Source organism: Capra hircus, chromosome 4 (genome assembly GCF_001704415.2).
Source record: "Capra hircus breed San Clemente chromosome 4, ASM170441v1, whole genome shotgun sequence".
Classification (NCBI taxonomy): domain Eukaryota; kingdom Metazoa; phylum Chordata; class Mammalia; order Artiodactyla; family Bovidae; genus Capra; species Capra hircus.
Window position 1 is genome coordinate 34,923,705 of NC_030811.1, and position 15,991 is coordinate 34,939,695.

Consider the following 15,991-nt stretch of genomic DNA (forward strand, 5'->3'; position numbering starts at 1 on the left):
GAAACTTAGAATATAGAGAAACTTTAAAGATAAAAAATTCATAAAACATACTTTTCAATTTAGTGTTCTTTTTAAATACCATATTTAATTATGCATTTTAAATTTATTTAGATAGAAAAGCTTTTCAAAACATTCTAAGATCTTCTTTATCGATTTGCTGGTTGCAGATGACAAAGTTAAAAAAATACATATATTTTGAACGTTGGTTTATTTGAAAATCAGATTTGTATTTCCTACAGTTTTCATGCAGGTAGCTCTTTTTTTGGTGTTCAGAAGATGAATGATAGATAGCTCATACTAAAGAAGAAATTTCTAGAAGGGAGATGGATGGATGCTGGAGAGCTAAGCTTTTGCTGGATTTCTGTTATTGTTTTAAAATAATTTTTATTTATTTATTTATTTTTAGCTGTTCAGGGTCTTTGTTGCTGCACGTGGGCTTTTCCATAGTTGCGGAGAGAGGGGGCTACTCTCTGGTTGCAGTTCTGGGGCTTCTCATTGTGGTGGCTTCTCTTGTTGCTGAGCATGGGCTCTGAGACAACCCGGCTTCAATAGTCGCCGCTCCTGGGCTCTAGAGCATAGGCTCAGCAGTTGTGGCGCACGGGCTTAGTTGCTCCATAGCATGTGGGAACTTCCTGCATTGGCAGGAGGACTCTTTACTACTGAACCACCAGGGAAGCCCAGACTTCTGTTATTTTAAACAATGACTTGTGTGTCCAGTAGAGGGATTGTAGTGTGTGGGCAGAGACAAAGCTGTGGTATGTGACAAGGCATGATGGAGGCTGATTGTGGACAAAATTTCTCCATCTCTGCTTGTGAACAGTGTGCCTCACAGGAGACTACAATTGCCCAAGAGGGTGCCTTTTTCTACTCCTCCTTGTTTATTGGATTACCAATTTTATTTATCATCATTCTCTACAATAACTAAAGGCTAGATACTTGTCCAAAAAATGGGGGATTCTGTAAAGGAAGAAAGGGCAAGGCAGAAAGAGTGATTCTTGCTAAAGAAAGCAGATCTCTGACAATGGATACAAACAAATTCTCCGGACAACATGCTGTGTGGCCACACTGATTAACTTGAACTTTCCAAAGAGTTACTTTATATGAGATTTTTATACTTTATATGGGGCTTCCCTGGTGGCTCAGTGGTAAAGAATCCACCTGACAATGCAGGAGACACAGGTTCCATTCTGTGGGGTCAGGATGACTCCCTGGAGAAGGAAATGGCAACCCACTCCAGTATTCTTTTCAGAGAAATGCCATGGACAGAAAAGGCTGGCAGGCTACAGTCCATGGTGTTGCAAGAGGCAGACATGACTTAGTGACTAAACAACAACAATACTTTATACTGTATGAAGTATAAAGTATACTTTTTATTTTACTAAAGGCGTCAACACTGTTTAAAAACATGTTTAAAACCTTGTTCTAGAATTACCTACAAAGCCAGTTATGAACTGCACGAGAATCTCTCATGATATTTTATAGTTACACCACACTATCTAGATTGTGCATCCACGTTAGTTACAGTTTATGGATAATTAAAAAAAAAACAAGTCTATTCTTAAAGGACATGATACAATATCCATGAAGAATCCTGGAAATCTAGCTCCATAGCCTTAAGGAAACTATAAAAGATTCCATAATTATTTCTAAGCAACAAGGGCTCTGACTCTCAAGGTGATTATTTTAACAAAGAATGGGGAGAGGACATGTGCTAACCTGTAGTTAACTTTTTTGGGAGACATCTATTATAGTGTTTAAGTGTATGAACCTGGGAGTCAGACGCCTTGGAATGAATGAGAGATTTCCAATTTGTTAGGTATGTAATCTTGGAATTTCTCAAATTTTGGGTAGTTTAGAACTCTCATCTATGAGTATGAAGAGTGATAGTAAGTAACTCCTAGACTTGTTATGAAGACTACATGATTTTTAAAACATCTAGCCAATACCTCGCACATAGGAAGCCACCAATAAATAGCATTATATTGTGCTTATATAGATTTATATGCATTTCTATATAATCTTAATCTTATTGTGAGGTAGGTGTTGTTTTCTCCATTTCACAGATGCATATGCAACCTGTTTCCTCTGAGATGGATGAGGTCATTGATGTGAAGTTCAGAGAAACAGTAAAGTGCTGGGCCAAAAATAAAACTCAGCTACTAATGATCAGATTTCTCCTACTTCCTGTGTCAACTATGTTGGACATCTGAGACATATTTTGGTGCCCTTTAATACCCCCAGTCTACTGGAACCAACTCTGATGGACAGAGGCTAAATGAATCAGATCTACAAATCTGATTCTAACAAAATTTGTCAAGAATCTATCATTGATTTTACTATTGTCATTAGTGCTATTCCCCAAATATTTCTTTCTTCTTGTCTGTGGTTGCATAGTAGGATTATCTTGTTCTGCCAGTTCTAAAGTTACACGTGACTATGCGACTTACTTGGGTTAATGCAATAGAGATGGAAGTGACTTGGCCCACTTCCAACAGGAAGTTTTAGGAGTCAGGCTGTGATTCATCATGTCCTTTTACCTCTGCTTGCATGACTGCAGATGTACATTGTTAAGATGGAGTTTCTATCACTAGAGTAATCTGTAGCATGATTAAGAAATACTCCTTGTTTTTAAGTCACTAAGATATTAAGGTTCTTTTCTATTGTAGTATAATTTAGCTTGTGCTGACTGATGCAACTATCGACCCAAACCAGAACACTGAATAGCCAGTAAGGGATTTTAAAGCTCACTTTACAGAGTGGGAGATGCTAAATCATGGTTGCACAGAACTGAATACTTACCTTCTGCGCTCTTCGTTTGTCTGCTCGTTGATTCTGGTGGTAGATCCGACTGAAGTTGGATACAATCACTGGGACAGGTAGAGCGATGACCAAGACTCCGCTCAGTGAACAGATGGAACCAAAAATCTTCCCTGCTATGGTTTTCGGTACCATGTCACCATACCTTGGAATAGAAAAAAAAATTGTTTTAAGTCACAGAAAGTTATTTCCCTCTTCTACACATAGTTTTTAGCCTCCAGTTAAGTGATTTTTTGGATCAATCTATCTCTACTTCATGCTTCCTAGGTGGTAATAGTGGTAAAGAACCCGCCTGCCAATGCAGGAGACATAAGAGATATGGGTTCGATCCCTGGGTCGTGAAGATCCCCTGGAGGAGGACATGGCAATCCACTCCAGTGTGCTTGCCTGGAAATCCCATGGACAGAGGCTGGCAGGTTATAGTCCATCAAGTTACAAAGAGGCCGACAAGACTGAAGCGACTTAGCAGGCATGCACGCATCTCTACTTCATGGCTAAAGCATACATGGTTTAAGACTTCAATAATCCAGACATTATGAATATATGAATATAAAAATTACCTTTTGACCTTGCAGAAGTGGATTCTAACATTTAGAAATTGCTTTACTTTCTAATGAATTAGAAACTTATTTTAACTGCCTAAAATATTTTAAGCCAGATGATGTAATGAGAGCTATTCGATTTGTCCTTTACATTACATGGCATTGTTCTTTACATTTATTTATAGTCACTATTTCCATGCTGAATGTTATAGTCTAGATAACACTCTTTTCCACTTAATTTTTTTTTCTACATTGGACTGGTTATAAAATTTAAATAGAAAAAGTGGTACATCACATTCCTTTCATCAGATATAATAATGTCTTGGGGGGGATTCATGTTTGGGATCGCATGTACACCCGTGGTGGCCATGTCAACGTATGGCAAAACCAATACAGTAAAGTAAAGTAAAATAAAGTAAAATAAAAGTAAAGTAAAGTAAAAATAAAAATTAAAAAAAAAATAAAGTTGCCTTGTACGAAGTAAAAAAAAAACTTGAACTCTCCAAGGTGCCACTAATCTTCATTTATGAAATCCAATGACCATTTCTCCATGATTATCTTACTTAGTCTCTTCTTTATGTTTGATGGGTTTTCTCTTTCATTAAAATACGTTCTATCATCTTCAGGGTTGGCAAATTCCCTTAGTGGCCTTCTACCTCATTGGCTGCTGCTTTTCCATCTTCTTTTCTGGCCCCTCCTTTTCTCTTATCTGATTTCTAAATCTTAGGGTAATGTCAGTCTCAGGCTCTTATCATCTCAGTACTAACCCTCTTCCTATGTGATTTTATCCAATTCCATAGCTTGAACTATCTGCACTTTGAAAGTGAAAGTTGCTCAGTCGGGTCTGACTCTTTGTGACCCCATGGACTATACAGTCCATGGAATTCTCCAGGCCAGAATACTGGAGTGGGTAACCTATCCCTTCTCTAGCGGATCTTCCTGACCCAGGAATTGACCTGGGATCTCCTGCATTGCAGGCAGATTCCAAGATTTCCTGGAATCATATTTGTTGTCTATATACTACTGACACACTAATTTAAATTGATATCTCTGATGTTTGTCTTGAAAATCAGACTCATCTCCTCAGTTGTTTCTGCTCTGATGATTCCTCCCACTAGATGTTTAAGAGCCGATTAAGGCTTAAATTAGCCAAAAAGGAACTCTTATTTCCCTAGATTCCTCTAGCTCCTTCAAACCTGTTCCTTTGCAATCTACCATTTCTAGTTAAATGGAACCACAAACCACCCAGTTGCTCATATCAACACTGAAAAAACCACCCTATCCTCAGTCCATGTATCTCATTACTCAGCTAGCCTTGGTGACTCTGACCAAACCCAATTATATTCCATTTGGGTCTCTTTCCTCAGCCAGAGCCAGGGATACCACTTCTCACTTGAATTCTCTTTTCTACATCTGCCCCATTACAAGTTACAATTCACACCAACATAGCAGCCAGGGTTATGGCTTTAAAAACAGAATTTGGGCTGCTGCTACTTTATTTAAACCTTCTAGTAAACTTGGAATTAGAATAAACCCAGGTTCCTACTTTTGTCTCCAAAGGCCTACATCCTTCAGTTAGTTTCTGGCTATATTTTACACTGTCTTCCATCCCGCTCCCCATCCTCCAGCCACATTGGCCATCTGACTTCCTATCACATGGGCAGCCCCTAGATCATCATTATGCAGGTTGAGACTTAAATGTTTCCCTTCCAGAAGTTATTTTCTGGCCACGTTCCCCATAGCAGTATTATTCTTTCCCCTAAGTCTTTCTCTAAAACATCTTCCCATTTGATTACCTTTAAAGGACTTATTAACACATGAAACTTTCTAATTTGTTAATGTGAAACAATTCCCTTGGCTCCCCACATACTCTGCTGACATGAGAATATAACCTTGATGAAATGCATTATTCTATTTTGTATCTCACTAGCACACAGAAAGTTTTTCATAAATATTACTTAAATGAATGTTTCCACTACCTTATTGATGTAGAGTTTTTATAAGAGTTCACTGCTGGGGAAGGGGACAAGGAGGTTTTTTTTTTTTTTAAATATAGGTGATATGCCTGGTATTAGGGATTCTCTGGTGGCTCAGATGGTAGAGAGTCTGCCTGCAATGAGGGAGACACGGGTCCAAACCCTGGGTTGGGAAAATCTCCTAGAAGAAGGAAATGGCAACCCACTCCAGTATTCTTGCCTGGAAAAGCCCATGGCCAGAGGAGCCTGGCAGGCTACAGTCCATGGGTTTGCAAAGAGTCAGACATGACTGAGTGACTTTGACTTCACTTTCAGGTGATATGCAACACTATATTAGTTTCAGGTGTACAACCTATCAATTTAATATATGCAGTTTTATTGAGATATAAGTAACATGAAACATTCTATTTCAAGAAGGAGATCTGTTATAGCATTGCAGAAGTTACCCGGCTGCACCTTTGAAGTGCCAACTACTCCTTGCTCGCTTCAGGGCTTTGGGGTGCTCAAGGCACTGAGTTTAGAAACAAGGCACAGATATTGGAATCCAGACTCAAGGAATTTGGGAGTACTTGGGGATAGTCTAACTTGAAGAGTGATCTAGGACACGTCATTCTAATTAACACTGTGTTTTGGATATTTATATGTCAATATGGTAGCTCAGCGGAGAGGGCAGTGGCACCCCACTCCAGCACTCTTGCCTGGAAAATCCCATGGATGGAGGAGCTTGGTGGGGGAGCCTGGTGGGCTGCCATCTATGGGGTCGCACAGAGTCAGACCCGACTGAAGCGACTTAGCAGCAGCAGCAGCGGCATGGTAGCTCAGATGATAAAGAATCTGCCTGCAATGAGACCTAGGTTCAATCCTTTGGCCAGGAAGATACCTTGGAGAAGGGAATGGCAACCCATTCCATTATTCTTCCCTGAGAATTCCATGGATGGAGGAGTCTGAGGGGCCACAGTCCATGGACTGCAAAGAGTCGGACATGACTGAGCGACTAACACATATACACACGGAGATGGAAATTGCAGAACTGGCTCCGGACAGGCTGCTGAGAGTGACAATAGGCTATACTGACAAGCACCACAATTGGTGACCCTATTCCAGGCTCTGTTCTTTTGCTTTGAAGGCCCAGTGATTCACTCTTGTCCATATTTGATCAGTAGCTGAGCTAATTCACTGTAACTGAAATTCCTACCCGATTTTGGCATCAAAATGACAAAATTGATTTACATTAAAAACAACAACAACAACAACCCAGCCCAAGAACTTGAAACAGGCTGCATCCATGTGAAACAGGACCTCTTTCCATAGTCCATCAGAGAAGCTAAATCAGAATATGAAAATGATGTTAGTGAAGAAACAATCAAAACTAAGCGAATTTAGATGGTGAGCATAAAAGGCTTGGGGTCTTTCTTGCCATAAAGATATATCAGTGGAAGATCAACTTTTTATACCATGTTTGCCACAGATCACATTGAGTACTCAGCCATGGTTTATAAATATCTTCTTTCCTTTTACACTGACTATGCGTGGGCTCTGAAGAAGTCTTTAACACACATCCCCTTCATATGTATGTGCATACATAAAAGCAGCTTTTCAAAACAGAGATTTGATTTTAATGTTTAGCAATTAAGATCTCAAAAGTCTCTCAGAAGAGAAAGTAAATAAAAACCCAACTATTTGTTATAGCCAGAGAAGATACAGATTAAGTCCATGTAATTAAAGTAAACCTTTAAAAATATAAGTAAAATAACTAAATGAATCCATCATATACTTTTTCCTGCCTCTCTGAGATTTTTTAAAATTACTATTTCTTAACTAGCTTTTAAAATTGTAGGCTCATTATATCATCCTGTAGGCAAGGCCGGCATACTTGTGATTATTAGAAAAAATAAAGGGCTGACTGAACCCAAAGCTAAGTAAGATGTTAAGAAGAGCGGAGGTTAGTAAACTCAGTTGGCAGCTGATGGTGGTGAGAGAGGTGGGGGTCATCATGCTGTCAGAAAGGCTGCACCTAAAAGAAGGGAGAAAATAGATTATATGGGATTCAGTCAAAGAGATGCTGGGCCAATTGATAAAGTAGGTTTCCATGGGAAAGAAATTTTTGATGAGGTGCCTGGGATTCAACTAGAAAAATGACCACTGCAAATCCTTTTTGAATATAAATAGAGATTATAATTTGAATAGATAAAGCAGAAAGAGAACTTACTACTCAGAGGGAAAAGATGGGTAAAATGAAATATCTTGTTTGTACTGTAACAAAAGGGGGAAAAGTAAGGGTATGAGCCAGCTTGCTGAAAGTTAGCAAAAAATTCCCACCTAGAAGGATGCATAAGGGAAAAGAGGTAATAGACACAAAAGGGGTGGTTTAATGCCATAAAGCTCTGCTAATCTGCATCAAATACAGGTATATCTATTATTTACCTTTGTCATATTTGTTTTTTTTTTTAGTTTTTTTTTTTAAATTTTAAAATCTTTAATTCTTACATGCATTCCCAAACATGAACCCCCCTCCCACCTCCCTCCCCATCATATTTGTTTTTAAATCCAAATTTACTTTATAGTCAAGAAAGCATAAGTGAATGCTTGAGATGACTGGCCAGTGTGCTATGATTATGTGGGAAGAGGCAGAGAGAACAAAATCTTCATCGGTGGGAACACCTCTCAATGTTTTACTCCTGGGTGGAAAGACAGATCTTTCCCACATAATAGAAAATTAGGATGGAACTTCCCTGGTGGTCCAGTGGTTAAGAACCTGCTTGGCAATGCAGGGGACATGGGTTCAATCCCTGGTCTGGGAAGATTCCATATGCTCAGGGACAGCTAAGCTCATGTGCTCAACTACTGAGCCCAACAGGGCTTTACAGCCCGTGCTCCCAGAGAAGCCACCACAATGAGGAGTGTGGGCACCCCAACAAATAGTAGCCCCCAGATGCCGCAATCAGAGAAAGCCCATGAGCAGCAGCGAAGACCCAGTGGGACCAAAAATCAATAAAAACAAAGAAAATTAGGATGATCCTAAAGGCCATGGAAGATGGTGAATGCACAAGGAAGCAGAAGGGGTAGGATATTCAGACCAAGCAGCCTTGTGATTATGTGTATAAGGGCAGCACAAGGCTTGGGTGATCCCAAAGGAACACCGGCTGCCTTCTTCCACACACCCTTTGGCACTAAATGTACTTTTCTGTCTGTTCTACTCCCTACCCCTCTCTCCTTTTTACAATTAAACTGTTGTTGATATTTTTAATATCCAAAGCACATTTCATTAGCTTGACTATGTTGGAGATTATGGAAAAGGCACAGTATTATTTGTATATATTCTTATATTGCCCATTTGGTTTCTCTTCTCCCTTGCGAAGGGGTTCCCAGGTGGTGTTATTGGTAAAGAACCCATCTGCCAGTGCAGGAGACCTAAGAGACCTGGATTTGATCCCGGGGTTGGGACGAGCCCCTGGAGGAGGGCATGGTAGCCCACTCTGGTATTCTTGCCTGGAGACTCCCATGGTCAGAGGAGCCTGGTGGGCTACAGTCCGTAGGGTCGCAAAGAGTCGGACACGACTGAAGTGACTTAGCATGCATGCTCGCTTGGGAATGACCTTGAGAGTTGAAACAGGTAATTTTTATCTGCAAACTTGTAATTGGGCATAGAATCTCATAGGGATGGGAAACAGCTTGCTAGCAAAACCAGCTGCTTTCCTTTGTTCCTATTCCTATTCCTACTAGAGTATTCGAATTCCAACTCTTACTAAGAAGCGCAACAGCATTACAGACCGCAGGAGTCATCTCTTTGAAATCCAGTGGAAGAAAGGCTTAGCAGAGAAAGCTTCCTTATGAGAGGTGACACTTATAGTGGCTAAATGATCATTTTAAAGTTTATATATTGCCTACAATCCTGCCCATCTTTTAATGATTATTCTTATCCTAGGCAACTTGTATAATGGTTGGCATTTTATTTTTTATCATATAAAAACACATCTCACTTTGTCCAACTCCTGATGTTTACATTTATGCTAAGCCCACTGGTATTATATACTCTATTCTTTCTTGTCTTCTTCGGATTTTAATATTAGGTCTCAAGTCTTCAAAAATCCATTTTCCTAAAACAGTTACATTAGAAGATTACGTAGATGTGTTGTTTCCACAGAGACATTTTTTTTTCTATATGTAAATAAAACTGATTCAAAGACTATAAGAGGCCTCTAAAGTCAAGTAAGAAAGAAGAAAACAGTGGAGAGAATAGCATCATATAAAAGAAAAACTACCAATAAGTTTTACACAATGAAAAATGAGCAGACTTGAACTTTGTTAACGGAAGGGAAGCTTTCCCCATACATCTGCTTTCCTCTCTTTCTTCTAACTTTCCCTTCTTTCTCCTACATTTACCATACAGAGTCACTGTAGGTTCTTTCTGCTCCTTTTTCACCCTGAGCATCCGCCAAACTTTATGTTTATTGCTCCCTTTCCTCCTTATATCAGTTAAAAAGTACAATATAGGGGTATTATTCACATAAAATGTTAATTCTAAACATGTACTTATTGCCCCCTAAAATACTTGGTTAAAATGAAATATTTTGCCATATGTGAAAGATCATATTGAGTGGAGGACCAATTTCTCAAGAATAGTTTCAGTCATTGGTTCTGGAAGATTTTAACCTCAAATATTATCCAAAACTTTCATGCTAAGTACTTGAATTCTGGAATGCACTCAATGCCAAAAAAGTGGTAAATCTTGTTAACACAGACAATCAAATAGTGGTAAATCTTTTTAACTAAGACAATCAAATGAATATATCATCTATCCTTTGTCCATTTATCTTTCCAATTTATCAAGTAATACTGAAATAGATGGGAAAGTGCATAATTTTTAAGCATAATACATTGTAAACCAAATTTTACTAATATCTACTCAAACTTTCTATTTTTGGCATTTCTCCAGAAATCAGATGACTAAATACATTTAGATCTCAAATGGAGAACAATTTCCTTGAATATTTTTTACACAGTGCGAACACAATACTGCTAGCTTCCTAGTCCTATTCATATAGCTTCTATTTTTTTCTTCTCTTTTCATTTGGAGAGTATAAATGTAGGCTTATTGGATAAAGAAGAAATGTTATATAAGGCAAACCTCCCCAGCAAAGGCATGACTTTCCATCTGTGAAACTCTTTCCCATGGATAACAAGAAAGAAAACAAAACCCAGGAATTTTGTGAATAATTATAAAGGTAGAACAGATCTTCATATAACAGGAAGGAAATGCTGATTTGAAAATAAACCTTGATGCTTACTGTAATTCAAACCCACTCTCCTTTTTTCTTTTTTATAACGAAAACGTCTTAGATTGCTAGTTATCAGAGACAGAGTGAATGGACTCTGTGCAGCTGCACTGAAGTCCAGAACATCCTGTATGTTGTATAGGGCAGGTGCTAGTTCAATAAAGACTGTATTTTACTATGATAGAGTAAAACACCTAACAATTTCATATGAGACATAAATCAGGATGTGGGGATACAAGTATCTGAAAAATGTTGTTGTTTAGTTGCTAAGTCATGTCCAATTCTTTTGCAACCCCATGTACTGTAGCCCGCAAGGCTCCTCTGTCCATGGGATTTCTCTGGTAAAAATATTGGAGTGGGCTGCCATTTCCTTTTCCAGGGAATCTTCCTGACTGTATTTCCTGTACTGGCAGGCAGATTTTTTACCAGTGAGCTATCAGGGAAGCATCTGAAAAATAGATACCTGCTACGATTGATATATTTGAATGCCTCCCTATCCCCACACACAATTCATAAGTTGACATCCTAATGCCCCCTGTGATGGTGTTAGGAGGGGGGCATTTGAGAGATAATTAGGTCATGAGGGTAAGGCTCTCATGAACGGGCTTCATACTTGTATAAAAAGAGATCCCACAAAGCTCCCTAGTCCAACCGATTTGTGACGATACAGAAAGAAGGGCTGTCTGTGAACCAGGAAATGGAGCTCATTGAGCATCACAAAGAATCTGCTGGCACCATAATCTTGGATTTCTCAGTTTCCAGAACTCTTGAGAAAAACTATCTGTTGCTTATAAACTACCTTATCTGTGATATTTTGTTATAATACCCCATATGGATTAAGATGTGTGACAAAATAATTAGAGGAATATAAGTAATATGTATAACAACATCCTGGTGAAAGCAGTTAGCTGATGTGTGTGTATGCGCATACGTGTGTCTGTGTATGTACATATGTGTGTATGTGTGTTTTAATTACTGATTTTGTGTCTGAATTTTTCTCCTAGATCTGACTGCTCTTCAGAGTAGACTGAGAAATAATTTCTTCTGACCTGGAAGCTGGATCACTTCTCAACTAATAATTCAACCCCTTAGGGTCTCAGTAGCTGTGTTATTCATGAATTTTTCTGCCATCAACTTATTATTCTAGAAGGATCACAGTTTGATGGATAATTTTTATGGTAGCTGCAGTGTTTGCAAATAGCAAACAGCTTGAAAAAAAAAAGTGTTACTATATAACACCTGCTTATGGTACAGAACTTGTTTGCCAGAGGGGTCCTGGTATTACTTTGACAATAGACAGATTTCTCTTTGACATGTTAAAATCAATGTTTGCCTAAAAAGAGCTGCCTTGATTTTGTTTCCACTTCTCTTCCTGTAGGATCAATCACTATACTATCCTAGCTGTGTTGATAGTTTGACATTTTTTTGGATTATCTAACATATATAGTTATTTCAAGTAATCTGTGTACTCTTTTAAATTAAAGCCAAAATTTGAGCTATTTTTAAAAAGTGTATTTTTCTTTTTTCTTTTTCTACTGTTTACAACATTAATAATCTTAGCAGACTAAGTGAAGGGGTCAGCTAGAGGAACTCCACACTCCCTTTACTGAGGTTCCTAGCCAGGAGTCCATGGATTCTTAAGGAACTCGGATAAAATTCAGATGGGTCAGGGAACTCCATGATAGTCTCAGTCTTCATAGGCATTTTACTGAAAGTTTTTGGAGCTTTTATTGAATTATCACAAGTGGAGTGTTAAAAATAATGTTCAAAATTTATAATTTGATTATTTAAGGGCATATCAGTTGTCAGTGTAAGCAATTTGAACACACACTGCACAAAGGAAATGCTATAAAAATCACAGCATTATTTTACAGCTGCAGAAATACCACATATCCACTAGGGGGTATAAAAACCCAAATGAAAGTTTAGAAGCCAGGATCTTTTTTTGGTTTTCACAAACTGAGGGAAAGAGAGAGAAGTATTTCCAGTAAATTGGCTGTACCGATTCCTTATCTTTGCCTACACATACTCAATATTTAGGATATATCTTGGGCATTTTATTCCTCTGGAAATAGTTGAACAAGACAAAAACCTTACCAGTTTCATTGATTATCTATTTTTTAAGGTGCTTCCAAAAAGAGGGACCAGAATTCTGACAGCATGTTCTATTTCTTATAGAAATAGAAGTAAATTTCTGTAATGTGAGATATCACTAAAGCATTATTTTCAATAAGAAGCCCTTTAACCAAGACTTTTCGTGAGAAAATTAGGGGAAATTAAAGGACCAGGTTTGGAAATTAAAGGGGGAAACTGAGGAGATGAGGGAGATTTTTGTAGCACATTTATTCCCGCTTATGCACTAAGCTCTCAACATGAGATTTCAGCTTACTAACCCTTTCTCCAGCTTGTGCCTCTTTCAAACACAATTTTTTTTTCTGACTTCTTTTGTTTTCTCTTGTTTTTAGCCTACTATATGATAAAATGAGACTTCAAAGGCTACAAATAAAGCATATGATTATGACCCAGTATACTGATAAAACATTTGTTACTCAAGTGAGTATCATTAGTAAAAGCCTTTACAAATCTTTAAAGAACATTTTTTTTTAACTTTCAAAGAATTCTTGTCAGAGCCCACTTTCTCATACTTTATTCTTTCTTTTTAAAAAAGCTATGAAAATATATGTACCATTGATTATTGTGAGCATGCATATAGAAAAACAAAACAAAACAAAACACCTGGAGCTGGCTTGCCCAGCTGTGGGACCACCGGAAATACTTTCTCCTGCTTTTGGAGCCTAGTCTTTGTTGCCAGGAGCTATCCTTTCACTCTCACATATCTCAGAGTCTGATCATGTCATTCTCCTGCATGAAAGCCTTCATTGTCTCTCCATCACCTGCAGGAAAAAGCTCCGGCTTCTTAGCATGATACACCCAGTTCTTCATGACTCTCTCATCCCATCCTCCACTGCTCACCCCCACAAACCTTATATTGTAACTGGAGCAGATAACTTTGTATTACTGAAATGTACTAAGAATGTACTAGAGGAATCCTTCCATTCTTCTATCCTTTGTATATATTGTTATTTCTAGGATACTCCCCTTTGCATAAATCCTTTGGGTGGACTCCTAATTTTCAGTGATAAAGCTCTAGCATCAATTCTTATTTGAAGAATTTCTTGACAAGTTTCTCTCTGTCCAATAAAAGTAATATTCTCTCTCTCAGATGCCTCCCATGCTGCTTGCAATTAGTAAAGCACAATTAGTTTTGTACGGGTCTTTTTTCTCTCACTAAACTAGGAGGTCCAATAGATCAAGGATCACGTCATCATTATAAACCCAGTTTAGCGCAGACCTTATCCGAGAGCTGAGCAAGTAGTGGAAACTCAATAAATGTTTATGGTTTAAATAAATCCTCCAGGGAGAGCCTGATGGTAAACAATAAATAATGGGAGGGAGTGAAGGCGAGTATACCTCTCCTGCTCTTATTTTCTCTTAACCAGATTTCCTTTTCTTCTCCAGACCCAGCACCAACTCATCTCCTCAATTTGTCTAAATTCCTCTTCAGATACTTATATGATGTGCCCAGAATAACCTAGTTCTACCCTGTCAATTAACCTTACTTTTTATACCCAGAGGAATTATTTTGAACCTACATGATTTTACATGAACAGAGAAGTCAAGAGACCTGACACTTTTCAGTTCCTACCCAGTTTCCATTGTCACATGCTTAACCAACATATATCCGGCCAGAATTTCAAAACACAAACCCCCTCAAATTTGACAGATTTTGCAATCCTCAAGTGCCCAACAATTTGAACAAATATGACTCATGCTTCTCTGAATCTCACATGTCACCCTAGGAGATGGCTGAGTCTTTCCATATCTTTGTATTCTACTTGAGATTGCTGCTAATCTTAGATTGTGAGCATTATCAGTTCTCTGAAAATGTCATTGTTTGGTGCCCATTTTTCTTAACAAGGTCTGTCTGCTTACGCCCTGGGAGTATATTCGAGCAGATAGGCTTGTCTTCCATCAGAAGACAGTTTATACTTCAAGCAGAGTCAGGGTCCCAGCGAATACCTGATCATTTTGGCTGTGGGCTGCTGTTACCAGTTTTCATAGTTTTGCGTGTTCTGGTTGTGCATCCCAAGGAGTTTCATCTTTAACACTGTCAGAGGTACCCTCACACTGGGAACTTTCTTCAGTTACCTGCTGCTGTTGCTTCCATCCCTTCCTGTCTTTTGAAAGGTAAATCTGTTGGAGGAAGCGCCCCACTGTTCCTATTTCCAAATCACTGCTGCTACACTGCAGGCTGCCACCCAAGGAGACAAATCCCAATGCCATTTTGACAGTTCTGCTCCTTAAGTCTGTTTTCTTATAACCAGCCACTGATCTCTAACACCACTAAAATTATTCACTATTTACAATCCATTCAAAGACTCCTAAGTGCCTTTGTCATGGGAAGAAGGAGGAGTTGGTCTCTAGGAGTTTGCTTGAAGCATAAGTCTTAGAGGAGAATTCAGTTGGGCAAAATAAAAGCATGAAGTGAAGATGTTTATTGTGAAAGTTTTTATTGTTTTCCACCTGAGTTTATAGTCTAAGACCTGTTAGCTGTTATCGGCTTCAAGGTACCTTTGAGATGTCTTCAAGTATTTACATATTTTATTTTGAGCCATACTTAAAAATTCACTTACAGATTATCCAGTAATGACCTAACATATCTCTTGTTTCTAATTCTGCCCAGGAAGGCTTAATAATTTTACCATATATTATGTAGTTCTCAAATTTTACAGAAAAGAAGGCACACAGTTCTAATTATACTGCAGATAAGACGTGTTTAGGGAGTTAGGTTCTGCTTTGGCAGCTGCAGCATCTCAGGAAATGGTGATGCTGCAAACACAAGTTGTGTCACTTCTGCCATCTAGAGGCTGGCAAGTCCAAGGTCAAGATGCTGACACCTTTAGTGTCTGGTGAGAACCCACCTCCTAGGTCACTGATGGCTGTTCTTTTGCCTTTTGTGGGGACCAGGCAGCAGGAGGGAAGGAGCTCTTTGGGGCACTAACCCTGTTCATGAGGGCTCCACCCTTATGACCTAATCACCTCTCAAAGGCCTCACCTCAAAATACCATCCCACTGGGTGTTAGGATTTAACATGTGAATTTGGGGAGGGGGGGTACATTTTGTCTGTATGATCTAAAGGCAATACCAGGAATGACCTGGCACCCCTCACTCGGCTGACCTTGGGCGGAGGCTGGGCTCCTCCTGTCTTGTAGGGAAGGTGAGAATTCAGTTTGGAGCTCATCAACACAGAGTAGTTTCTCCAAGTCATACAGCCAGGTTGGATGCCTGCCTTGTAACTTCCCTATCTATGCATCACTCA

The 15,991-nt window shown here is 38.8% G+C and overlaps 1 protein-coding gene across 1 annotated transcript in view; it reads right to left on the minus strand.

The window, feature by feature from the left end:
- Positions 1 to 15,991, minus strand: part of KCND2 (potassium voltage-gated channel subfamily D member 2) — a 556,385-nt gene that overhangs the window by 13,800 nt on the left and 526,594 nt on the right. The window contains exon 2 of the mRNA XM_013963409.2: positions 2,800 to 2,962. Coding sequence (XP_013818863.1) covers positions 2,800 to 2,962 — 163 coding nt within the window. The remainder of the gene's footprint in view (positions 1 to 2,799; positions 2,963 to 15,991) is intronic.